The 25,864-nt window shown below is 32.1% G+C and overlaps 4 protein-coding genes across 23 annotated transcripts; 2 read left to right on the forward strand and 2 right to left on the reverse strand.

Moving 5' to 3' along the window:
- The first annotated feature begins 858 nt into the window (after positions 1–858).
- LOC105212974 (syntaxin-17) lies at positions 859–2,250 on the forward strand. The gene is made up of 2 exons (XM_011185408.3): positions 859–1,332; positions 1,385–2,250. Exons 1-2 carry the CDS (start codon positions 1,017–1,019, stop codon positions 1,975–1,977), a joined length of 909 nt encoding a protein of 302 aa, XP_011183710.2. The 5' UTR covers positions 859–1,016; the 3' UTR covers positions 1,978–2,250.
- A 22-nt stretch (positions 2,251–2,272) lies between these two features.
- On the reverse strand, positions 2,273–3,037 carry LOC105212975 (protein LLP homolog). The gene is made up of 2 exons (XM_011185410.3): positions 2,729–3,037; positions 2,273–2,670 (listed from the first exon to the last, which is right to left on the reverse strand). Exons 1-2 carry the CDS (start codon positions 2,912–2,914, stop codon positions 2,416–2,418), a joined length of 441 nt encoding a protein of 146 aa, XP_011183712.1. The 5' UTR covers positions 2,915–3,037; the 3' UTR covers positions 2,273–2,415.
- A 195-nt stretch (positions 3,038–3,232) lies between these two features.
- On the forward strand, positions 3,233–9,331 carry LOC105212976 (uncharacterized). Of its 5 annotated transcripts, none has more exons than XM_011185412.3 (5): positions 3,240–3,754; positions 3,867–4,001; positions 4,547–4,770; positions 4,827–5,064; positions 5,124–5,589. In XM_011185412.3, exons 1-5 carry the CDS (start codon positions 3,637–3,639, stop codon positions 5,525–5,527), a joined length of 1,119 nt encoding a protein of 372 aa, XP_011183714.1. In that variant the 5' UTR covers positions 3,240–3,636; the 3' UTR covers positions 5,528–5,589. The 5 variants fall into 5 exon arrangements, with proteins under 5 accessions (XP_011183716.1, XP_011183714.1, XP_011183715.1 ...); XM_011185413.3 differs by lacking the exons at positions 4,547–4,770; positions 4,827–5,064; positions 5,124–5,589 and adding exons at positions 5,705–6,208; positions 6,321–6,502; positions 6,553–6,718 and having other exon boundaries at positions 3,241–3,754; XM_011185411.3 differs by lacking the exons at positions 4,547–4,770; positions 4,827–5,064; positions 5,124–5,589 and adding exons at positions 5,705–6,208; positions 6,321–6,502; positions 6,575–9,331 and having other exon boundaries at positions 3,245–3,754.
- On the reverse strand, positions 8,534–25,753 carry Zdhhc14_1 (Probable palmitoyltransferase ZDHHC14). Of its 16 annotated transcripts, none has more exons than XM_054230193.1 (13): positions 25,418–25,752; positions 24,463–24,824; positions 21,287–23,559; positions 18,422–19,083; positions 16,909–17,069; positions 16,655–16,839; positions 16,222–16,333; positions 15,995–16,149; positions 15,813–15,934; positions 15,627–15,744; positions 15,336–15,411; positions 11,180–11,212; positions 8,534–9,904 (listed from the first exon to the last, which is right to left on the reverse strand). In XM_054230193.1, exons 4-13 carry the CDS (start codon positions 18,607–18,609, stop codon positions 8,913–8,915), a joined length of 2,142 nt encoding a protein of 713 aa, XP_054086168.1. In that variant the 5' UTR covers positions 18,610–19,083; positions 21,287–23,559; positions 24,463–24,824; positions 25,418–25,752; the 3' UTR covers positions 8,534–8,912. The 16 variants fall into 16 exon arrangements, with proteins under 16 accessions (XP_054086168.1, XP_054086167.1, XP_028896645.2 ...); XM_054230192.1 differs by lacking the exon at positions 21,287–23,559 and adding an exon at positions 24,948–24,978; XM_029040812.2 differs by lacking the exon at positions 21,287–23,559 and having other exon boundaries at positions 24,463–24,479.
- Between the last annotated feature and the right edge of the window lie 111 nt (positions 25,754–25,864).

Genomic DNA, 25,864 nt, shown 5'->3' on the forward strand with positions numbered 1-25,864 from the left:
CATTAAACAAATGCTGCATTACTTCTTTGAATGTGTTTTTTTTTACATGATAAAGAACAAAAAAATATCTTCCTATTATGCTGGTCAACTATCACTCACAATTTGCAAATCAGAGTACAGGGCAGAATAAATGTTGAAATTTTTTGAGAAAAGAAAACGCTATAAGGGTTCGTTTACACCCATAGTCGGAAGACATACATACATCTGTTTCTCTCAAGTACTGTATCTTTCATCTAAAAACCTGACCATAACTTCTCAAGCCTGGAGATATATTTCTTCTTTATATGCTTAAATGTTCTTATTTTGACATATTAGCTCATGTCATAACAGTCGATCTTGTACCTGGGATAATATATTGACATTAACTCTCATTTCAATCGAGTTTAGTCATGTTTTTTCGGCCAACGATGGGTGTTATTTTTATGATAGGTTTTTGGAGAATTGGATCCCTAAATTTGAAAACAAAAATTGAAAATAAATTTGACCTTCGTGACTCAAAAAAATTAAAAAAGAAACTAAACTCAGTAGGCCTTTCAAATATAAAGAAATGCAATCCTCACGTAAACCCGCAAAACGTAAACCAATTAATGAGGTCACATTAGCAAAGAACGTATAATTATTATATGTTAATTATTATACGTTCTTTGCCTAAATAACAATTCTTTATCGGTTAAAATGGCAGCCAGTTTCTGTAAAGAAAAAGAAATACGTTTTCTACTGGAATTCAAACAATCTGCTTTATCGACCATCTTCAATCTGGTAATTTGGATTGTTCGCACTTTCTAATACTAATTAATATCATCCCTGCAAAGCGAAAAATAATATGAAAACAAAATTGCGATACAAAAGAAAATGTTTTGGCCTTTATTTGTCATATCACAAATTGTCACAAACACAAATTCTACGTGAAAATTAAATCGATTTGATATATTCTGAAATAAGTTTATATATATATATATCTTAAAGAATCCCATATTATGTTTTAGCTTCTCTGAGAATTGAGAAAGTTATACACAATGGCTTCGAACGACAAAATACCTTTAAAACAGGCCGAAGTTTCAGTTCGACGATTTAATGATCTTGCTATACCACATCATTTGAGTCTCCTGAAAAATCATCGTAGCAATATCGAAAAAAGCTTAGCGTTAGGTGATTGGAACAAAATTAAGAAGGAAGAAATTAATGCAACTCGCGTAATTAAACAACTTAAGAATTTGCTGCTTGAAATGGATACTCTACGTGAAAGGGTCCGTCCTGAAGACTTACAAAGGTTCGATATAATGATGGAAGATGGTAAAAATAAAGCTTTCCAAGGCATGAGTGAATATTTAGGTAATCTGAGTATAGTTATAATACATAGATATTAATCATAATTTTATTTAAGAACTTAAACTGAAAGCACCGTCATATAATAAATACTCAATCTCATTGGCAAATTGTGAAGAGGAAGAAAATCCCCCACCTGTAGAAATAGGGCTAACCACTGCACACCGGCAAGTAATACCTCCGATTGAAACGAAGTATGAACAGCAAGAATATCAGTTGCAACAAAGACAAGCATGTTTGGATGAACTAGAACAATTGCAAAACGAGATCCGGGATCTCAATGGAATGTATTGTAATATGCATCATCTGGTCCAAGAACAAGGAGAGAGTGTACGTGTCATTGCTGATAACGCGGAAGAAGCCCTTGAGAATGTGCAAATTGGTGAAAATAATTTGCGCAAAGCCCTTACATACAAAAAAGCGATGTATCCGGTAGTTGGTGCATTGATAGGCACTTGCGTAGGTGGCCCTATTGGATTGGTAGCTGGTTTGAAAGCAGGTGGTCTGGCGGCGGTAGGCTGTGGAATTCTTGGATTCACTGGTGGTTCCGTTCTGAAAAGCAACCCATCAATAAATCCCGCAGTTATGCAAGGTAATATTGAGGAAGAAAGTTCACAAGAGCCTATAGAACTGGAAAGAACGGATGAATGACCCTCAGTGTCGGAAGAACTATCTAAGGAATGCACGAAAAGGGCTTGTCCTCCATTGGTATTACCAGTAGCCAGTAAAGGACAGTTAGATTTTGTGGCACAAGCTACGACAGGTGTGATATGTAGAGTACGCAGTTACTGTTCTATACAATGAAGACTTATTTATTTATATACATACATATGTATGTACGTCATAATTATGTTTTTCTTTTCTACACAATTTAATAGTTGGTTTAATATGTGTGAAAATAAAGCATAAATGTTAAAATAATAACGGCTGAACCTTTCAGAGGGGATTTATATGTAAAATATTTCTAAAACCTTTTTATTATCTTTACAAATGTTCTGTATGTCCATAAATACATACTTTCTGTGAAATAAAAAATACATATTTATATATATTATACGATATCCTACACACTAGAAAATAATAAATATTTTACAACGGAACATTCGCAGTTGTCCAAGTCTGTTTAAAACGTTTCTTCATCGCGTGTGCCTTCTTTCGCATACGTTTGGCCGTTGTCTTTGGCTTATACCAAGGCGGATAAGAACCATGTTGATCTTTCATTGTTTTGCTATTATAAACATGGACTTTTCCAGTATTCTCGTTCACTTCTGTAAAGTTTTTGCCTGGCTCGCGACGCTCTTCCATCTCGTGCTCCAATTCTTGTTCTTCACGAGTTTTCTTTTCCTGAAAATGATTAATAGATATTATTTAAAAACAATTTAAGTCTCCTATTTCATATTACTTGTTTTAATTCTTTAGCGGTTTTTACAGTGGCTACTTCTGACATATCTTTCATAACTTCATTTCCATCAGCGTCTATAAGACCCAACGTTTTTTTCAAACGAATTAGTTCCTTTGCTTCGTAACGCGCTTTCTTAATCTTGTTCATTTCATCCCGACGCTTACGAGAACGGTTTGTACGACCCATCTTTTAATTTTTGGCAATAATAAATTAGTTGATTGTAATAAAATTTATTTATTATTGTAAAACGAATATAAACACGTGTGGTGTTACTGGCAAAGACAAATATATTTTTGGCGTTTTCTTTTGTTCGTAAGTTAAATCATTAGAAAAAAGACAGTGTCAATCATATCAGAGATGCCAACATCAACTATAAACACATTTTACAATGAATCTACGATTGGAACAAATATGTTTTGTAAAAAATAATGGATTGTTTAAGTAAAAATTAGGAATTATTTATTATTGGAGAATTGTCAAACATAAAATCATTAGTATGAATATGTAATAAGTTGCACATCTTTAAAATATATCAATTTCAAATAAATTGAATAGAAAAAATATTAATGAGACTGCTGAAATTGTTGTGTAGTCGCAAAAAGATTAACCATATAATTTAAGTTACAAAATCGTCTGTCGTGGAAAAAATATTAATAAAGAAACATAATAGTATCTTTTATAATCCCGATCTACTTCAAGTTACCTTCACTACAAGTGCTTTACAGTCCACTTGTGGATCAATTCACTTCGGTTGACGTTTATACACAAAGTAAAATAAATACTGAATGTTAAGAAAAAAGTAAATAAAGTCTTCCGAGTAGCACTTATTTGCAAAATATTTGGCAGGCAAACATATTTTAAATGGTGTTAATGAATTAACTTGGATATAGGCTTTTTAATACAAAAATATGGTGCTGCGCTCGGGCATAATAATCCCTTTTCAATTTCGTGACAGTAAGAAACTCCTAATGATCGGAGTGCCTGAAGAGAATCGTAATTTGAACATCTGGGACTTGAGAAACGTTGGTAGGTAAAATTGTTTGTTGATCATACTTTACAAATATATCCCAGATCATATATACTTGTATAAATAAAATTACTTCTCAAGAAAAATTAATATATGTATTACGTTTTTTAGTGAGAGCTGCATTTGGAATTTACAACTTTGAGTTCCGAAATAAAAAAATTGGATTCAACATACCGGATGAACTGCTTTTGCATTATTTGGCGCAATGCCATGATCTTACCAATTTCGTTATAGAAATTGGACAAGGTGAGTAAAAACAGTCATCTAAAACCATATTACAATGTATAATGGTAGGTTTCTTAGATCGAATATTATATATATAAGATTCATTCTGTAGAGTTTTAGGAGTTGAATGTTTATAAATATTAGGCAACACGGGTGTGTGCTCTCAAGAGAACACCATTTAATTTCTATGTAAGCTTTATTGTTATTTAAATATTGCTTACATACTTCACGGTTCATCCTTGACAACATATGTATCGAATGTTTTCGATTACTTTGAAGTAGCACCTAAATACTCTTCCAATATAGTTAAGTGGTATGCTGCCGCGGTGACAAACCTTGGCGGGTTATAAATCATTGTATATAATGGTCACGTTGAACTATTGTGGAGAATGGTCTTTAGAATTGAAAACGTATATTCATTCGTATGTTAAATTGTAATTCTTTTAGATATGTTCTTTCAACTAAATAAAAATAGAACTTCACGCTCACCGTACTGCACTTGCCTCTAGTAAGTTTGTAAACATATTTACATTAAATCTAGAATCGTTAATATGCTCTTTTTTCAGGAAATCCAAATGACGTTTTGCAAAATAATGGAATCGCTGACTCCTCTTGTTCAGAGAACTATGTTCCTGCTGATGTTTCACTACAAATCAATGATAATATACACATAACAGAAGCTCCAGGACAACAATATACAGACCCATTTGATGGTAAACATGTTAAATATGCAGAATGCATAGCTAATCCCGATGGGCGAAAAGTTTTAACAAATGCTTCCGAGACTATTGTAAGAATACTGTTTACCAAGCATTTTCATACCCATCTGAAAGATCTAAATTGCAGGTAAACATTGACGATCCTATAACAAAATGTGAGCAGAGTGACTCTGAAATAGAAAACGAACATAAACTGAATAAACAATCGTTTGAAATCGACCGTGTACATGATCAGCAAAATCAAGAATTCCAAATGTTTGACGCACACAAACATTTTGAAAATAGAACGGACACTGACATTCACTTAAAGAAAATGAATTATCAACAACATCAGTTCGCTTCATGTTCAATTAACCGCTTTAGAAGTAGGTAGTTTGGTTTGTAATGTTATAAGGAATTAATTCAATTGTGACCCTTAACACAGAGAGAGGGGAGAGAATGTCTAAAGATCAGAAGGAAGTGTACGTTAAATATTTCGAAGAAAACCCATGCATGCAGTCTCAACGTCGCAACGACTCTTTGCTAGAATCCCATTGGAATAAATTGGCTACGATCTTAAACAACATTCCACAAGGAGCGGTAAAAAACGTGGAAGAATGGAAACAAACTTTTGATGCTTGGCGGTATAGAGTTTTTATGTATTATCGCTACAATTACAAACTCTCCGGCTCCGTTTCGCACAATGTAAAGAATTTCAAACCGCTAACATCCACTGATCAGCGTGCGTATTCAATGTGGACCAGTTCTAAAAGCACCCCATCACAACAATCGGATAAGCTGAACACATTTTCCAAATCCGAAATTGATCAGCCGAATTACAATTATTGAATATTAAAGCAATCTATAATGTACAATGTCAATTTACAAAAATAAAAATATATAAATATAAAGTTTTGACTATTGAACATTTTTGTGGTGATACATGTACATATACATATATGTAGATAATATGAACTATGTTTTTAAATTTTGTATGTACATTTTATTCTTCTATATGCAATGCAGTTTATGACCCTTGCAAAGAAAACTTTACTTCAATAGCGAGTTGTCCAACATGCCGTTGTTCAATAGCACAAAAGTCGTCTTTGGAATTGCATGATAATACAGATGCTCCCATTTACCATACAACAGTTGGCGGTCGTTCTAATGCCAGCGGAACAAGTTCACAAAATTCACAAAATGCTGATGAAATCCCCGCAATGAAAATTCGCATGCAACATTCGAATATAGCTGCTAGTGACATAAGTCATATGGAAATAGAACCGAAAATTGACTATGACTCGACCATTAATACGACTGGTTCAAATACTGAAGTAGATGGCTCTTCATCTCCGCCATTATCGGTGCATGCAAAATCTAGTGTGTATATTGATGAAGAACATCATCAACAGCAGCAACAAGAACTACACTTGGAACGTTTACAACATGAATACGCTTTGCAACAGCATCAACAACAACAACATTTCGAGGCTTTGATGCAAGAAAACACTACTGGAAACAGCTTTAGACGTAAGTGTTTTTGTTAGAAATAAGTAAACATACTTCATAATTTGCTTGTGTATAACACATACCTACGCACATCGGTAAAAATGTACATATAAATATGATATTATGCTTTTAGAACGCAAAGAACGTATGTCAAAAAAGCAAAAGGAAATATACGTTAACTTTATGGAGCAAAACCCAGTGATTAACGAACACCGTCGGAGTGATCCTATTTTGGATCAATATTGGGTAAAATTAGCAGATATTCTTAATTCTGTGCCACAAGGAGCAGTAAAACATGTAGCAGAGTGGAAACAGGTACAATGGAATTTATTATCATATGTTGGCTCATATCATTTTGTGATTAGTATAATTCATTGTACTCATTAGACTTTCGATAACTGGCGCTATCGTGTGTTTTTGTATGCTCGGTACAATTCGAAAATCACAGGAACCGATGCCTTAAATCCAAAAAGCTTCAAGCCCTTCACACAAACGGATAAGCGTGCTTATCACTTTTGGATAAGAAACCCTGACACGGCTCCACCTGATTTGGACAAAATGCGGAATGTGTTCGTAAATTTAGAGGAGACACAGCAAGAATAGTTAGTCGGTAGTAAAATTTATATATATATTTTCCAGTAAAAATGTATTCTTTTTTTCATAGAATTAATATAACATTAATGTAAGTTAACTGTGTAATAGTGTAACAGGAAGATAATCATACAAAAGGAAGCGTGTTGACCATTAAACTTTCTCTTAAAGAAATGTGGTTTAATTATTTTAGTTAAACACACTCACTATTCCACATGTTTTTTTTTTTCATTGCCGATCATTTACGGATTTCTGTATCCACACAGTTACGTCATGTCCAGAAACGACAAATGCGGTGCGTTAAATGTGGGTATTTCACAAATTCAAACATAAATTGGCAAATGTAGATGTCCAATGTAAGCACGACTTTGCGATGAGTGTATTTCGACGGAGCCGCATCGCACTCAATGTTTGAAATTTAAACTCGTTTGATTTTGCCCGCAGTATCGGTCGAAAAATATGACATTTTCATAGTTACAATTGAAATTATAATTTCGAAAGTTGAAAGAGAAAAATGTTGTGGAATAAAGACATTATAGTTTGTTTACTAAAAAAAATAAAAGACCATTACACACAGAGTAATAATTTTACTGTAGCCTCCAGCATCAACGCATAATCGCGTTGTAATTGGGAGCTTTGTGTATTTCACGCACAATATTGTGGGACCGAACACATCGGTAAATCGTGCCCGTGTCTACGCTGGACGTGGCGTTAGCCTATAAAAACTGTTTGAAGTATCAGCGCTCGGTTACAGTAATATTTTCTTGATTTTCGTTTAGTTATGGTGATTATCCGCTTGCTGGAAACGAGGTCTCACTGTATACAATTTAGTTGTTATGAAACGCTCTTTGTACTTTAAAAAGGCAAAAGAATAAAATACTTGTTATATGTATATTAGTGTTTTCGTTGCTTTATTCATTTTAGTATTCACATTCTCACCTAGTTACAGTAACGAGTTTATGTAATAATCTTTTACTCTGCAACACAACTTGATAACATCTCAATAGTAGTAATAGTAACTTTTATAACTAATCAGGTTGAATTATTTATTTCTTCTTTTTTGTATGATTTACCATGTATATATGCTTTTCTTTACTATTTACTTTATTTACAATCTTAAATAACATTTTATTGTTCAATATAAAATCTTAAATACCTTCATGTACCTTCCACATTTAATGGCAATTTCTGGATTTGATTGCGTATATTTTCTACATTTTAGCATCTAAAAGTAATTACAATAAATTAAAAATTAATTTAAAATGGTGCAACCTGAACTCTCACGAACAATTTATGTCGGTGTAGTTTATTTCGTACCTACGGTTAGCATTTGAGGCACAGCCATTTAACCTCTACCTAATATTTACTTATTTTCTAAGATTTCCCAAGTTTCGCATAAATGGAACAGTGTACTCAAAAGGTAGGTATTAAGAAGTGTTTAAACAAAAGGAAATGCGTAGGATTTTACGATTACTATTGCCTGCCTATTAACATATTAAAGAGCATGCTCATTAGTTGATGTCGAATGGAATTGCCTTTCAAAAGCATAAACTGTATCCAACCTGTACCCAACAGAGTCATCTTAATGAGACATTTGACAATAACTTTAACACTTAGCACTAAACTAACCGCAATAATAAACTAAAATTACTATATTTACATCAATAGCCATACGCAACCGGCTGCTCCACTGACACAAGAACTTAGACTAATTTTGAAAACTCAGACATCACTCGCATAAGTTTACTTATGATATGAAAATTTCACATTACAGATTTTACATTTAAAAGTAAAAAATCATAACTGAATAAAATTTAAAATCTGTTTAATTGGTGTTTGGGTCGGGGATCGGGAATCCTTAAAACTTGGTTTAAAACTAATTGAACTTTTTAAGCATGTCAAACCACTCGATTTTATAAAAAAATATATACAGCTTGATTTGTAGTTTTCTCAGTTTTTTTGTGCGAGTTATGGCATATAACGAACATACTTAAAACTATATATGTATTTAGTTTGATTAAATATTAATCTATGTAAATTAAAATACAAAATTAAACTAACAACCAATATGTTTTGAATGTTGAGTGTGGATGTGTATGAATCTATTTTGTTGCCGTGGTTGATGATTCGAACCTTAGGATAATGGAGGGGCTCCTTTAACTAAACACGATTGGGAATTGTTACCTAAGCTAGATCCGTCTAAGCTGTCCAAATCGAGCGCTGTATTTATCATGGTTGTATTATTTAGCATACGTAAACGGGTTAGACCATTCAAAGAGCTATCACACATTTTACCATTGCCAGATAAAAAACTGGAGTTTACATTTTCTTGTGCAACAAATGATGCACTAACTGGATCGTCCAAGTCTAAATCGTCATTTAATAATGACGACGACAACATAACTCCGGCTGAATTAATACTTTTTTGCGTTAATTGTTTATGCTGTCTATTCATTTGTAGCGTTAATTCGTGCTGCTTTTGTTCATCCATTAAATTTGAGTACACATGTAAACTGGCATTGCTATCTACATTTTTAGCACTCACATTCACAGCACTCGTATTACTTTGTGAGACATTACTATAAACATTTTCTAATTGAGAAATCGGTTTTAACAAGTTCGATTGTTGCCTTTCATTTGTTGAATCGGTTTGTTCTGGCAAATCTCTGGAATCTTTCATATCTATACTCACAGAGAGGTTAATTACATTATTTTCTGGAGAGAGATCTGGCGATTCTTTATCTAGACTTTCAATAGCTGAAACACTTGATGTTAATATCGGGTTTGTGCATGAATTACTTTTTGCATTAGCGGAGCCACTTTCCGTATAAAATAAGTTATTATAGCTGTCCGAACGATTCTGGCGTTCACGAGCTTGACTAGCAGCAGCGATTGCTGCCACAGCAGCTACAACCTCCGTTTTACCGACGATTTCGACTACATCGTCGTGATTGCAGTCGGTCGAGACAAAATTGTTTATATTATTGCTATCTGAGGAACTCGTTTGTACACGGTCTTTATGGTGACGGAATTGCCGTTGCATTTGTGCAGTTTGTGTTTGCGGTACGTCCAACTGGGAAAGGGGAATTTCGTTGTCTACCAATTGCGCAAGGCTATTGGAGTTTCCTGAAATATATTCGGTAAGCATAAGGATTAATAATTAGTGGTTGTATATGAAAATTGCTTTTTCCAAAACATATAAAACAATTGATATATTTAATTAATTAGCTCCAGTGTTTTCAGTTTATGTAACTATGCAAAATTAAATGTGAAAGCTAACATAATATTAACCACAAGAAAAAGCAATTCTTAAAGCTTAATGCCAGTCAAATCTGATTACTTGAACATATATATATATATACATATGTATTCGGTTACTAAAGAAATTTACCATAATGCAAATATACAATGTATGTATACATAAATTTAGCTAAGATGCAATGTACTGACAGACTTACTTGTACAACACGTGTCCAAATGTCTAAATAAAACAATTTACTGTTTTGGAATACCATTTACCATAATAAATTGTATGTATTCTATTGTATCTTGAAGAATATTCTATATATTGTACAACCATTGCGCTTGGTTTTTTCAACACATTTCAACTTCTTTTAAGTCGGGCTCATAAAAAAGATAACAAACTATTTTATGAAGGACATTGTCAACATATCTAAAGAGCGTCTTGAAAGAGCGTTCAAATAAAGCATGTGCTCGGATGGTGAAGAGACAACAAGTAGTTAAATAATAAAAATAAATATGTCTACGCAAATTGATAATTTAGTATTTTGGTGGGCAAATGTGTAAAATTTGCATAATTGCATCCAGAAATTTAAATCTCTGGCTTATGTTTGGTAGAAAAATAAATTATTATTATTTCTTCGTCTTGCTAGAAAGGTAAAGATTCAGGTATAGAAACATTAGGAAGCAAATACATATAATTAAGTAAAATTATTCCAAGCTTCTAATACAAATATCTATTGTAGTGGGTATACATATATATGTACATAATTAGCACTCTATAAAATATGACTGGCCTTTGACTAAACATGGTTGCGAAAATAGGAGGAAAAACAGTGAATCACGCTAATGTATATAAGTATGTATATGTATATGTGTTACAATTATGTGACTTAATTAAACAACAATCTGCAATAAATCCATATCACGATTTGCATTTAATCATGTTTGTAGATAAATATGTATGCATATATACTATGTTCTAACATATTCTAGGTACTATGTTGTTATGTGTGTTTAATTATGCATTTCAATAAAAATATATTATTTAGATTTTCAACACCTGTCTTAAAGCATGCACTTGTTTGAAATTTTAACGCATATACGCAAAACGAAAAGCCGAAATACCGTATTCGATTTAGACACTTTGTACTCTCTCACCATCTTCAAGTAAGGGTTGAATCAATTCAGGAGCTTCAATTAAATTGGGGTTTCGTTGTAGGGTATTTAGGTTTTATTTTATCCGAACGAACACAAAAACACAAAATACAAATATACGTATGTACAGGGGAAGAAAAGAAAAGAGAAAATATGAAATACATATTTCAATTGTATGTACCTCTTAGTTAAATAAAAACAAATCTTTCACATATTTGTATACATAGTCAAAGGATATATGATAAACAACCGCCAATTTTGCGAACAAATTTAGCGTTATGACGTGAGGTAAATGTGATGCGCGATACATACATATACATACATAACCACTTAGAGAAAGTACATAAATGTAATACCGAACATAGCTAGTATTCCCATTTCGTATTATGTGGTTTATTTAATAGAATATATTTTTGTTAATAAAAAAGCACTTCGGTAAGTCCGAAGCGATTGCATCCTTCACACAATGAAAATCTAGTGCATATTTCTGGGATCGATCATTATGTAGGGTTGTATGCACATTTGATTTTATGGATTTGGTAACGGTAATTGAAACTCAAACGATAGCAGTTCGATTATCAATAGTTCATCATTTCATTTCTCATTGCGCACAATATTCTCAACATAAAATTCCATACATACGTACGTACATATGTGGTATATATACGTTTTGTATAGAATGGTTATTGGTTGTTAGTTGGTAATCTTAGAAAGTAAATAAATAACTAATCAATACCCGATAATATATTAAACATATAAATTGACCGACCATTCAGGTTTTAATAAATATATGTAACTGCAAATATTTTCTTGTTATTGCTCGAAGCAATTCCATTCGCTATAATTGTTTATTGTTTTATAAGGTCAATGTCGAATTACTTTCAAAAATACCAACTTATGGGTTTATGCACGGGCGTATTGTGTGAAGGGCCATGCTGAAAAAAATGTTAAGCAAATCACTGCAATCGACAATTGCAGTGATCAATGTTTAAAATAACGTGCAAAATAATCTCAATTAATTGCAAAAGAGAATACACAATTCATCAATTTTCTAACGCAATTTGGCAAACTATGGTATAAAGCTAATTTTTGCTAAACTTGACAAAGAAAATCAAAATCCCAATATAACTTTTTATGCAATCATCTTTATATACTACCATAAACAGTAATAGAAAAACAATATATGTATGTAATTATTCGCAACTAACTGGTGTGTATAGATTATTATTCCGTATTTCTATTTCATCATTTAAATTTCTTTATTATATTATAGTTGAAAATATTAAATAACTCACCCAATCTAGTATTTTTCTTAGTTTTTTTTTGTATTAAAGCGACGCGGCTTGTTTTGTTTTGTCTCAACATTTATTTTGAGTAAATCAGTTAAGAGTTTTTTCAAAATTGTTTGCATATCAATACAAAATGACGACATGATAGGACGAAATGTAAAAATAAAGAGAAAGAGAGAGATAATGAATAGTTTAAATGAATATCAAAATAGTTTAAACGGACGACAATAACTAAACATAATTAATAAATTAATCCCTAATAATATTGAAATTAGCAGAAACATATACGAGTTTGAAGGTGTTAAACAATTGTCTCACAGTTACAATTAAACAGGGTGTTAACCTGGTTCATAGAGAGCGAACCTACTAAAATTAAGAGTGAAATGTTACTTAGGACTGACCCCTAGCGCGAACATTTTGAGAATCAATAAGATTTTAAACATATAAGGATTGATCCAATAAAATGCACTGAGGGACTAGTATTTCGATTTTTATATAGTTATAGTAAAGTATTAACGGGCCAGAGACACTTTCATTATTTCAACTACAATAGTTTTGGCAACATAAACAGTTTTCACCATTAGTTATTAAACTAATAACTAAAATTGCAAAATTAAGATATTTTGATGAACTAATTCTAGTCTAAAATTCGGTCAATATAGGTATAAAACAAACTGTTATTTTATCTTTAAAAATTCCGAAATCGATACTTAGGGTCTTGGGTTCGAAATCCGGGCGAGATAATGCCGTAAAAACTATATATTATTTAAATGTCTAAAACTCTGCCCATCTGTGGTCTGAACAGTACGAATAAGAAGAGAAATCTAACCAAACACTGACAAAGATGGTTTTTATAAAATATCTTTAACAAAATCAGAATGTAGATTAATGATGATCAAAATGTGTTTTAAATCGGGAGTATACCTGATTTTAGAAAACGGAATCCGGGATCCGGAACAACTTCTAAACAAATATGTGAACATTGTTGTTTTCTATATCCATAAGTGTTCATAGAATTATTACTCCGTTATGTTAGCTTAATTGTATTTAAATAAATTAATATTATACTTTTTTAATATTATAGTCGATTAACCACTAAAAGCCTCTTATTTTGCCTTTATTCAATAACGTGTAATTGTTTTAGTATATTTTTCTCGGTTAAGTGGTTAAAACTTGTATGTCTAACTTTATATTTATACAATATATATTTTGAAGTCACTTGGGTTAGTTGATTTAGCAAAAATGGCAGTATTTTTTATTCATTTCGGGATCATTTGTTAAATTATTTGTTCACAAAGTCCAAAGGGATGGTATATAAGATAATCTGAATATTTCGATAGAAGTCACATAAGCATAAAGATGCAAGAGAAAATGTACAGTAAAACAATCAGGACTCGAAACTCGAAGTGGTAGGAATTGTTGTTATAAATACACTCCTGAAAAAACTGTAGGCTATATCATTTAATCATAATAGAAATCTTTGTAATTATTTCTTTTTTTTTTTAATTTTACAAATAAAATTTACTAAGCAATATAAAAAGAAGATATAATGTATATTTTAAAATAATAATATAATAAGCATCTTTAAGATTGGAATATTAATCATTCTCTGTTTATGACAGACTTTTCTACGACCTTTTTAATTCAAATACGTCTGTATATGTATATATAATTAGATTTGTTAGTCATGTTAAATTTCATTGTATGCAAGACTGCAATTATGTACTTTTACAACCTCATTATTAAAATTTTCGTATTGAAGAACTTGAAGTATGAATTACCTATGCTTTGTATTTTCGTTGCTTTAAAAACTCTATTCTCATATAACAATAAATATGTGTTACTATTTGATACTGTCATCTGTATTAGCCAAAATTTTGTAGCGCATTAACAGTGCATATAACAGAAGCTAAAGTAAATCGTTTCAATTTCATACTATGAAGAGTCGCTTCCGGCAGCATCCTCTATTATGGAATTTAAATCTATATTGAACGAATATTCGTATAAATTCGAATAACGGTCACGCTCCTTCCACGGTGATCGATGATTCATATATAGGTTTCGTTTACTAACACGAAATATTTGACTATCCTTTATAGATTGGTCATCGTCACAGGGTTCACCTCCGCCGCCAAAGTCACACTCCCGAATAGTTAAACGATTTGTTGGCGATTTTAACTCGAAGAGGACTTCTTGATGTTTATAGCGTGGCCTCATCGGGAGTGGCTGGTAACCGCTTATGTTAACTTTTTGCGAATCAACCGATTGGGTTGACTGTCGTCGCATACCACGAATTTTATGAAATGGATAATTTCGCATTAAATTAGAATCAGTACTTCGTTGAGGCGAATAATACTTAAAATCGGTTGGGGCTGGAGGTTGTGGTGCAGCAGTATGTATTGTCGTCAGAGTTGTAGAGCTGGCCGAATGAGCCGCCGTTGTTTGAAGTTGCAATGTAGATGGACGTTTCACCGCGCTACGCGTGCCAGCAGGTATGGGTGTTGCTAATGTTGATATGGGGGAACAGATGATACTATTTGTTCCCGTTGTTACCGCTAAAGATTGAGCTTGTGTTGCTACAGGGTACATGGAATGTATATTTGGGGAGTGGTGATGCAAAAGTGGAAGAGGCGAGCTTCCCGCATCAAAAGAAGGCGAAATTGGCAAATGAAGCGATCGCTTCAAATTTAAATGGTACGACGATATGGCTGGTGAATGTATGATTTGTGGAGTCGCAAGTGCACTATGGGTTTCGTGGAGAATTTGTCGTTCTGCTTTTGGCTTTAGTAGTCGATTTTTAAATTGATGAGTAGCAGGGGGTAGAAGTGTTTGCAAAGAACACTTTTTATATTGTATCTGCTGTGACTTACCGTTTTGTAGATTATCATAACTCCGCGGACGATATATTCCATTACTAGTTCCTAATGTCGCCGAGGAAGGATTAGACTGCAATCATGTCATTTAAACAAGTAATATACGACCAATATATTTTGTTGTAAATGTCCAATCCGGTAGAGTGAAATTGCGTGTCGCAAAACATTAATGGCAGGTGCAAAAACGAAATAATATAATAATACAATATATGTGTATATCAAAAAGGCGGTATGGATTATTTACATATGTAAGATATCAATTATAAAATAATGCAGTTTAATAGTCACCTCTTCATAAAGGCGGTTTTTAATATCATTGCCACCAATGTTGATGCCGCCAATCACTGGTTGTGGACTTGTATGTTGTTGCATTTGCAGAATATAATCATCCGTTGCAATTCCTCGGCTGTAGAATAATCAAAATATGAAAAGATAATATTGAAATATTTCGAATAAAAAAGATTTTCAACGAACCGGTCTATTAATGATGGTGTCATTGGTCCACAAAGTATATGGCAACAGTTGAGACATATATTCCCTCGCGAATATGGATTTACCGAACGCTGACCCCCTTTTGAAGAGAATGACCCTTTCAACTACATTTAAAAAGAGATAAGACATTAATATCTGAATGTTCTTCGCGAAATAACACTAACGTCTTCATTTGTAGTTTGATCACTGGTTGTCAGATAGGTATGGAATCCCGCCAAACCAATAACTGACCAAATCGAAAAGAAGCAAATGAACACAACAATCACAGTAAATGGCGCCTTTTTTATCACCTCAAATATTTCCTGCTCTGCTTTCATCACTGTATGAAACAAAAGTAAATGTCGGTCAATAGCCATAGTTATGTGTTTATACACTTTTATAACATACTTACATAGGACTAAATGAGTCACAGAGCATGAAAATATAAATACCGCTAAAAATGCTAATGAGACTAGAAATAAATAAAAGAAACGATAATTTCGTTTCCCCACGCAGTTACCAACCTAAGGAATTATATTTAAGTTTAGTTAAAAATGAATTAATGTGTAAATTATATTCATACCCCTCTGCTACTCTTTCTCAATTTAATTTACGCTTTTAAAATATTCAAGTTATATTTAAACTTCACTGTATTTTCCGCTATTTTTACAATTTTGCACATTTTTATCGTTTTATTATTACACTTACTATTTTTCAACAAAAATTAAGTTTAGAAACTTTATTACTTTTATTATAATTTACAATTATATGTAATAACATAGAGCAGAAGAGGAGTACGTTACGTTATCATAAGAATAACTATAAAGATCGATTGGATTGCTTACCCAGGGGCAGTGGTGATCGAACCGATCAACACAATTATCGCATAAGCTGCAATGCGACGCACGGGGAGGTCGAAATATTTTACAGGTAAAACAATATTTTAATTTAACTGTTTGTCCTTTAACAAGGACCTCCTTGGTGCGTGGAGGAGGCCGATATGTTGGGCTATTCAGGGAATTTGGCACTTCTGTAATTATATTATTTAAATGAAAAACGTGAAAAATTTTAATTCATGAATTTTTTTCAATGCTTCTACCAATTTGCTTTTCTATATAGGCGGCTTCGTCGTGGGAAGCACGGGGTATAACACCAGGATCTGTAAAGGTTGTTCGTAGCAAGGAACTCATTGTAAAGAAGTAAAGCACTGCACCAACAATAGGAATTATAGGATTTATACGTGTAGCCAGAAATGGACAACTGAAATTTAACAAAATCGAGATTATAAAAACAAATTTTCAAATATTCATGGTTTTTAATAATGATATATTGTGTCTTTATAGCGCCAATAAAATGTGTCAAGCCTTGGTTGCATTTATGTTACAATGCACAACTGAACAATACAAAATTAATTTAAATTAAAATATCAAACATTAACGATATCAGATATATTTAGAAGCTAAATAATATTTGTATATCCTTAAAAAGTACACGTTTTCTGAACAATTCCCTAACAAAAGGCTTCGGTTCAAATTATTTGTAATGTCTTTATCCTTAATATACATATTAAAAATATTTATATACTAAAAATATATATTCGCCACACATAAAGCCACAGTTACTTCTCATGGCATACCATTTCAAATTCCACAAGGCTATAATATGAGGCAACTCTAACATTACATTTTTTGACACTCATATAAAATAATAATTTTCGTTATTCTGATCGATCAAAATACAAGGTATTTCCCCACTAAAGAAAGTAGCGCAACACAATTGCGCTTGTGTATAAGGAACTGTTAGCGCAAGATGGCACCGCAAATACTGCCAAAAAAACTGCTATTAATTGAATTCCAATTGTTAACACCTATTACGTGTTCTTTACCTATAAAAAAGGAATTTAATACGCTAAACGCTTTTATAGAAATATAGAAAGTGGCCGGTCAGGAAAAAGATACACGGCATCTGTGAAATATATAGATTTATTTTGAAGGTTACGCCTAACTAAAACCAACAGTTACGCCGATTCTATGTACACACGTACATATGTATTATTAGCATAACAGATTTACGCAATTTGAAGTCAGCAATCATGTGTATAGATGTATTCATAAGGCGCAATTAAACCACCATTCATGCAAAATATTACAAAAGAACCACAAGGATTACAATGGAAATGCTCATAGGGACCGTGTGATGCTGAGGAACATGCTTTCTCTATAAACGCAAATTATTTGATTTCATTCACCGGGGATAGTATGACTGCAAATGTATTATAGTATTCATTCACAAAAGATTATGCAAATACCTTTATTGTCCAACCTACATAAATATGATACACACAGGTGTCCTTTCGAGGATTCATTATGTCCCATATATTTTTTATAGTTATTATTGAAAAATCGTTTTGATTATAACGGGGTATGAGTAAAAATAAAATAGTATTATCGGTAAAAGAAATTAACTCCACATTCTCGATATGCAATCCAAAAAAATAATGGTACATACGTATAGATGATTATAAGATCTTTCAATGAAACTGATATACATATGTACTATGCATTCAAACTTTTATAAATAAGAATATAAATGTCTATAAATAAATTACTTACTCAAATGCAAAAAAAAGTGCGCTGGTTCCCGTAATCAAGATGCAAGTTAAATAAAAAACACCCGTGTGTGGTGCGGACATCAATAATCCATCGCAGTAAAATTTATTGCGCCCAGCAAATAACTCCCACTTGCGAGTTATCCTCGTGTTCGGCGCCATATTACCGCAGCAGCAGCACAGTAAGTTCATTGGTATTCGAATCGACTTTGTTACGATCAATATCGGCAGCAGATGTTCGAATAATTTACCCAAATTTAGCCTTGCAAGTAACAAAGTTATTTTTTCCTCATTTGTCTTCAATGTTCATGTAATATTTGAATGAACTCTGCATTTATTTCCGTTTTATACACAAATACTATCACATTTATTGTCAGTATTTTAAAATGCAATATCAATATATATTATTAACACCACGATATATGTGTGTATATTTCTCAGATAATTAGTTTTTGAATTGTCTCACTGTTATTTTCGCTTCCATTTCGCTCTAGCCATAATTTTCATTTCCTTATTTCGCCATTGCCAATATGGACGGCAGGACATTATAAGAAAGTGGCTATTAATTGAGTTTTTCCTATGTTGAAGTTATATAACATCTCTTTCGATCATCTCTTATTGTTCTGAACCGATTCTTATAAGCATTTTAATTGAACTCTTATTTTCCTATGCAATAAAAAAATAATATAATTATATATTTGTTCCGACACAAATTAACTTAACTTTTAAGATTTGTTAAATAAAATATAATATATCCAAAATTATAATTCAGTATATCACCATATGGGCTGTTATTGTAAATTTCATGTGAATAAAACATTCCCGTGAATATTTTTTGCCACACGAAAGAAAATTTCATATTATGAATTTCGTGTGAATGAAAACTTATATTCGAATTTCGGCATTCTGTCACAAATATTTTTGTTTTTATTTTTTGTTGATTCGTATTGGGGCTACAAATGAAGATTCCGTTTATAAAAGCATTCGTGCTACTATTTTAACATAAAAGAAAAAAATTATCAATATAACAATTTTCAGTGCTGGCTCGGCTTGAATTCTCCACCACGGAAAAGGATGTAGAAGCATAATCGAGGGGATAATGCAATAAAACAAGTCGAACGGACGCACATTGGATAGCAACTTAAGAATCTTGAAGGAGGGGAAAACATTCAGACTATAAGAACAGTCCTTTGTGAATTCACAAAAAACCTTAATTATTATATATTAAGACTCAAACTAGGTTGTTTACTTCTACACCCGCCGATTCGCGAGGATGTTCAAAAAGTGAGATCCACGGAATTTTATTCTTGATCTTGAATAGACGAAGCATTCCATAAGGAATTGTTGAGCGTTCTAGACATCTTACGATTTTCCTTGGGTCATAAGACCCTTGTGACTGACCTAAGACCCAACTGACCAGTAGATCACAAGGGCGTAGGTCCTCCTACTTGTTCGCATTCTACTGTAATTAAGACTGATGCGCCTAGCCTTAAAAGCTCATTGGACTTACGTTAATGCCTAGGACTCCTCTGTGGCCAGGCACCCAAACTAGTCTAATAGTGGAGATCTAACTGGTATCGACTGAAAGTGAGGGTAGACATTTATTTACCAGTCTAGGTCGCATAGTCAGCAACACTTAATTCTAGAATGAATCGTCACTTCACTGAAGCTTCAAAGCAATACATCCGCTGCTACCTTTATAGCAGCCACTTGTGCCTTAAAACGCTGAAATAGTCTTTAAGACTTTTGAAGCGTCCTCCAAGGACAAGGATCCCACCGAATATTAATTTAGCATGGTTTCATATAGCCAAAGAACTACTTAATATACATGGACCTTAGTACATATCAAAAAAGTTGTTAATATTGATACTTGTTCCCTACAATTGATTTTGTGAACAAATTTTACTGTTTCACATGAACAAAATTACATTTACAATAAGTTAAAATTTTAGAAGATTTATTTATTCATAAATAAAAAATTACCCTATATTATAATAAACTTTCTTATAATAAAGTAGAAAAGACAGTTGTATGTCTCAACTCATGTATATAAAGTATTATTAGTCGTCAACAACCCAAACTGTAGATGTTAATAGGCAATTACCATCCTATGCAAACACATATACCAAATATATAATCTTATCTTCGATTGCAAGAAAAAAACGAAGGCGACATGATTTTATCTATATTAATCAAAGTCGAAGTTCTCAACTCGACATGAATGTTTCGATTTCTCTATGTATTAAAATCTAAGAGGTTGTGCAGCGGTATTAATGTTCTTCAAGTCCTACATGTGTCAATGTCAATGTATATGAATTAGTATTTACTGTGATATGTATATATGTATATGTTTATATCTGTTATATAAAGAATTTCTATCTATGACCGCATTTACCACTTATTGCCCGAATTATTGAAAAGTTTTTTACATGCACGGCGGGTATGAAATTCCTGTTGACATATCATCGCATGCACGTGACAGCAGAAGATATGAAACGCAAAAGAATGCACGTGACAAGCCACACAATTGTCCTTGTTTTAGATGCTGAGAGTGAAAATGTACAAGCGCCAAGGTACATACCAATATATGTAGGCATGTATGTATATACATATAACATAAATATACATATGAATGTACATACATATACATATACACTAACGATAAAAGATATCACAACAATAGAACAATAGTTTTGGCCCAATACCTAAGGAAAGAACCTCCCAAATAACCATCACACAGAGTTAATTTCAAAATAAAAAACCAAAAACAAATAAAACACATAAAACACATAAACAATTTTTTTAGTTCCGATATCTAGATCTATTTTTTAAGTGATCCGTACATAAACTGAAATATCATCAAACTCACCTATGTACTTAATATGTTTTTGTTTCTATTCTTCATAAAGAAGAAATTCCGAACGCTTCTAGTTTCGATTTATAAATACCGTTTAATTGAAGTTGGTCGTATCTAATAGTAATTACTCAATTTCAATTGAAAGACAAAGTGTTCACCAATTTTGGTTGGAAAAGCGCAATTGCTTCATGGCTAAGGTCGGGTGTAACCGAAAATTTTATACTCTCGCAATTTGCATGGCTCAAACCGATTTCTCCCATTTTCAATCCATAATTTCCTGATATGTACATGTTGCAAAGTGCACGAATCAGTTTTAATTAAAAATTGTGTTACAAGGAAAGTAAGTTGGGTTGTGAACCACATCGCACATTTTGAATATATAAACGCTCCTTGGTCGCACCTGAATTCATTTAAATAATTCTTAAATAATATGGATTTTTGAATCATACATTTTTTTAACCGAAGAAGGGATTAATACTTAAATGATCGGCATGAACGTTTCACATATACATACATACATATGAGCATTATTTCTATGACTAAACCCACATCTAAAACATATTTTATTGTTGTAGATTTGTCTACATTTAGCACTATTTAATTCACAATTGAAAGTACCATATATATTTAATTGCGCATTGTAAGTCACTGCAGTTGAATTTGAACAAATAAGGCAATCGGATGTGCAACAATTATTTAGGCGCCTTTACAAAGCGGAAAGCAAGAATACAAATAACCAACAAACAATATAAACAATAGTTAAATAGTCCGGCTATTGTCAAAGATTTGTCGTAGTTTTTAATCCTTATATTCATATATATGCATAAGTATTTATATACATATATATGCGCACATATAGTTTGTTCATATTTACAGTGATGTTCAAAATGGCAACAGTACGATTTGTTTGTACGAGCAAATAAGAATTAATGTTCCTCAAAAGAGTTATTTTTATATTTTCGAAGATATTTATATTCAACAGATAATATATTGAAATATACAAGAAAATAAAAAAAATAAATTCCTTATTTGTTAGAATGACTTATGTTTGTGCTTTTTAGAATAGAGTCGTTGCTTTTGTGGGCATAAAAACTTGCTAATCGATATATTCTCGCATAATTTTACTGAGATACACTAATACCGATATACACATGTAATATAAAAAACCAAAGCGATGAAATTCAATATATTGGGTATATGAGTGGAAAAGTCAAGATGAGGAAAAAAGTATGACATTATTACCGTAAAGAAATATACGATGGATAGACCAAGGACTGAATCGATTTCATTCATATTTAACCTTAAGTCATATTGTGGCCAAGAAAGCGGTATAAATTAACTGGAAACACTACATTATTGAGGAGTATATTAACATTTTTAGGAAAATTACTGAAATGGGTTCACAACGACGACTACTTTCCATATAACACAATTTTGAATTTCATCGAATCAGATGACACTTCACTTATATAAGATATGACACTTCTCACCTAAAAATTTTGTATTTTGGACAATTATTTGAATTATTGAATATTATAGAAATTCAGAGTGGATCTACTTCTTCTAATAATGTGCTTCTAGGACAAAAGTGCGTAAAATTGTGTCATTGTCCCCTAGTTCCCTTATACTTAATATTAGGAGATTCAATATTACGATGAATTTTATAACCTCTATATTAGTTTATATGTGAGATATCTTAACACATTAAGGATGAAATTGATCTATGAATAACCCATATATACATCAAAAGACATAAACTTTTTCTGGGTATTGCTTATAGCGCTAAAACAAAAACGGTTTGGGATATCAATGAAATTCTTTATTCCTGTGAAAGTACATTCAATGCCACTATGTATGAAACTCGATATCACCACGGACACGCTTGCAGAAGTCCAGACGATGAACCTAATTTTCGTGAGATAACACGTTCACCAAACTTGGTTTTCAATAAATTCGCTGTGTGGCTTGTGTCGCTGTCCTGTTGGAATCACATATTGTCCAAGTCCATATCATCCAATTCGGGCCAAGAATATTCGGTTATCATTGAGCGGTCAGACAGGATGATTATGACGTAAATTGGACGCAGAGTTCTTAATGTTAAGGTCACTGACTCCGAATTTCGCTAGTAAATTTTAATAATTTCGACTCGTTGTTGGGTCGTATATCTTTCAAGGCTTCTTAACGGGACGGGGTTAGATGGTGTACTGTGATAATTAGAGATGGCAGAATAGACCTTATAAACATATGTATTTTCATTTGAGTGTTTTCACCTGAAAGAATTATTCCTAGAGGAAGGAAAAAGGCCGGTTAATCGCAATCACAATCATAGCAATTTTCCAAAATTCAGTACTTTTCGAAATATAATGGTTTATTATTTTCGAAGATGCAATTTTGATCGCTTCTATCCTATGTCATATAAGTTTGACCATTTTTTTTTTATACACCACTAAATAGGAGGAAAATGTAGATTATATCTAAATTTTTGATTTTTTGTTTTTCTCGAAAACAATCCATATTTTCCATCAACCCATTTCCAAAGTTCAAAAGCGAATATATCGTTTTTGCAAGTAACTTCGGAAAACGGAGAATGTATTTTTTTACTTATTACCCAATTTTTTGGAAAAATGAATCCCGCTTAAGTACCTCCTGGTACATACCAAGCTTTTTCTCAAATAGTTCGATCTAACATTACAAAACTATATATATGTTTTCCTTTGACAATTCTCAGCGCATTCAATGTCGAAGATATTAAAAGGCACTTAAAAGAGGAAAAAGTATATTAGGTGTTACAAATAATGTGAACAAAATTATTATACTATGTGCAACATGTTTCGAAAATATGAAATTTATACAAGTATGTGTAAACATACACTTTAGTTAAATAAAAGGGAAAATCGACCATACATAAAGCTTCCGGTCCCGACCACCTCTTATGATCGAGTTTCAACTGTAGCTTAAAAACTGGAAATCTGACACCAAAAATCTATATTAATATTCGGGAGAACCTTTTCTATCAACTGATATTTATCTTAACCCTGACATTTGAAGATTATATTCTTATTCCGTTTAAGAAAAATAACAATTGTAATTTTCGGAAATTTTTTAAAGATATAAAAATATTGATTGTCAATGCGGGACGCATTATCAGCACATCCTTAAGAAATGTTATAAACTTTATACATGCTTACCTGTTTTATCGAGCCATCTGATTGAAAAATATTTTCTTGACATGTACAAGGGTATGTACAAATTTTCGTAGATAGGTATATTATTGCTTATTCATTTAGAACTGATATCTATTAAAGCATATTACCACCACTTTTATAACGACATGGATGGAAACGCATTAATACGGTTAAAATTAATCATTTATAAAACTTTACATACGAATGTATTTGAACGCGCACTATCATAAATATATTCTCTCATTTCCAAATGTTAAATTATACCTTTATCCACAGGTATATATAGTATATAGAGAGATATCACGCGCAAATACTAATCAAAACTTTCTTATTATTCATAACATACTTTATATATGCTTCGGTATCTACAATTTTGTATAGATGTATTAAAAAAAAGTATATTACTGAGGTATTTAATTTCATCAATTTTAACTGGTGAGACATTTAACTAAACGTAGTTTAGTAGGGGCCCACATATATACACTTACATTCAATAAAACAGTGTTGCTGCAATTCCTTCTGAAAATTTACAAAGTAAACTATGAGGCCAACAACACTATCATGAATTGACATAACTACCAAAAACTTTTACATAAAAGGGCACGTTCACAAATTTATCAAGGCTAAAACTAATGGGAGTTGAAATTTTAGCAGATTCACAATTGTCCATTTTCGCTCCAATCATGATAGTGTGACACCACCTGTTTATTTTATGCAAATCAGGAATGTCTCTGCTTAGCTTATTTGTTTTGAAACAAAAGATATACATACAATCAAAAAATAATTATATCTATATGTACAAAGGCACTCAAAAACGTCTGATACTTATATACACACACGCACTTAACATATTAATTGAGATGTTTCTTGTTTGTTTAATTAGATGCACTAAAGTGATGTCAATATGTACATGTGCAAAAAAATAAATATAATAATTCCATGTTTTAATCTTATGTACCCATTTTTCCATCACAAATGAAAATCATTTCATTTGTATAATTTCACCAATTTAAATGCGAAACAAAAAAACCATGCTGTCTTCACACAATAGCCTAGGAAATTTGGGTGTTTCCATTCGCGACTACACAATTTAACAAGTCATTAATGATCCAACCAAAAACTTCAACAATTGAAATTGAATTCAAAATGAAGGAACAATTTTAATATAAATCCAATTAATAAGAGATAAAGGTGTATAGTTTGGTTCGAAACGGTTTCACGAAATACCAAAACACTTTTCACTGCGCTTTTCACCATTACCGACAAATGCGAAATGAACAAAACTGGTTAAATATTTGCAAAACGATCCACATTCTACCACATACACAAAATTTTGCTTCAAGAGCCTTGCCACTTTATTTTCTTTACCAATATCAAATGTACACAGTATTTACTATTTTATTAA

Source organism: Zeugodacus cucurbitae, chromosome 4 (assembly GCF_028554725.1).
Source record: "Zeugodacus cucurbitae isolate PBARC_wt_2022May chromosome 4, idZeuCucr1.2, whole genome shotgun sequence".
Lineage (NCBI taxonomy): Eukaryota > Metazoa > Arthropoda > Insecta > Diptera > Tephritidae > Zeugodacus > Zeugodacus cucurbitae.

Excerpts from the sequence above, each read along its gene's own strand:
- LOC105212974 (XM_011185408.3), top strand. The coding sequence starts at position 1,017 with ATGGCTTCGAACGACAAAATACCTTTAAAACAGGCCGAAGTTTCAGTT. Across the intron at positions 1,333-1,384 it reads AGGCATGAGTGAATATTTAG|AACTTAAACTGAAAGCACCG; the intron begins GTAATCTGAGTA and ends ATTTTATTTAAG.
- Zdhhc14_1 (XM_029040811.2), bottom strand. The coding sequence starts at position 18,609 with ATGAACTTACTGTGCTGCTGCTGCGGTAATATGGCGCCGAACACGAGG. Across the intron at positions 17,070-18,421 it reads GCACTTTTTTTTGCATTTGA|TTGTCCATTTCTGGCTACAC; the intron begins GTAAGTAATTTA and ends GTTAAATTTCAG. Across the intron at positions 9,905-11,179 it reads TCAACCCTTACTTGAAGATG|GAAACTCCAATAGCCTTGCG; the intron begins GTGAGAGAGTAC and ends AATATATTTCAG.
- LOC105212976 (XM_011185411.3), top strand. The coding sequence starts at position 3,637 with ATGGTGCTGCGCTCGGGCATAATAATCCCTTTTCAATTTCGTGACAGT. Across the intron at positions 3,755-3,866 it reads CTGGGACTTGAGAAACGTTG|TGAGAGCTGCATTTGGAATT; the intron begins GTAGGTAAAATT and ends TACGTTTTTTAG. Across the intron at positions 6,503-6,574 it reads ATGTAGCAGAGTGGAAACAG|ACTTTCGATAACTGGCGCTA; the intron begins GTACAATGGAAT and ends TGTACTCATTAG.
- LOC105212975 (XM_011185410.3), bottom strand. The coding sequence starts at position 2,914 with ATGGGTCGTACAAACCGTTCTCGTAAGCGTCGGGATGAAATGAACAAG. Across the intron at positions 2,671-2,728 it reads CCGCTAAAGAATTAAAACAA|GAAAAGAAAACTCGTGAAGA; the intron begins GTAATATGAAAT and ends AATCATTTTCAG.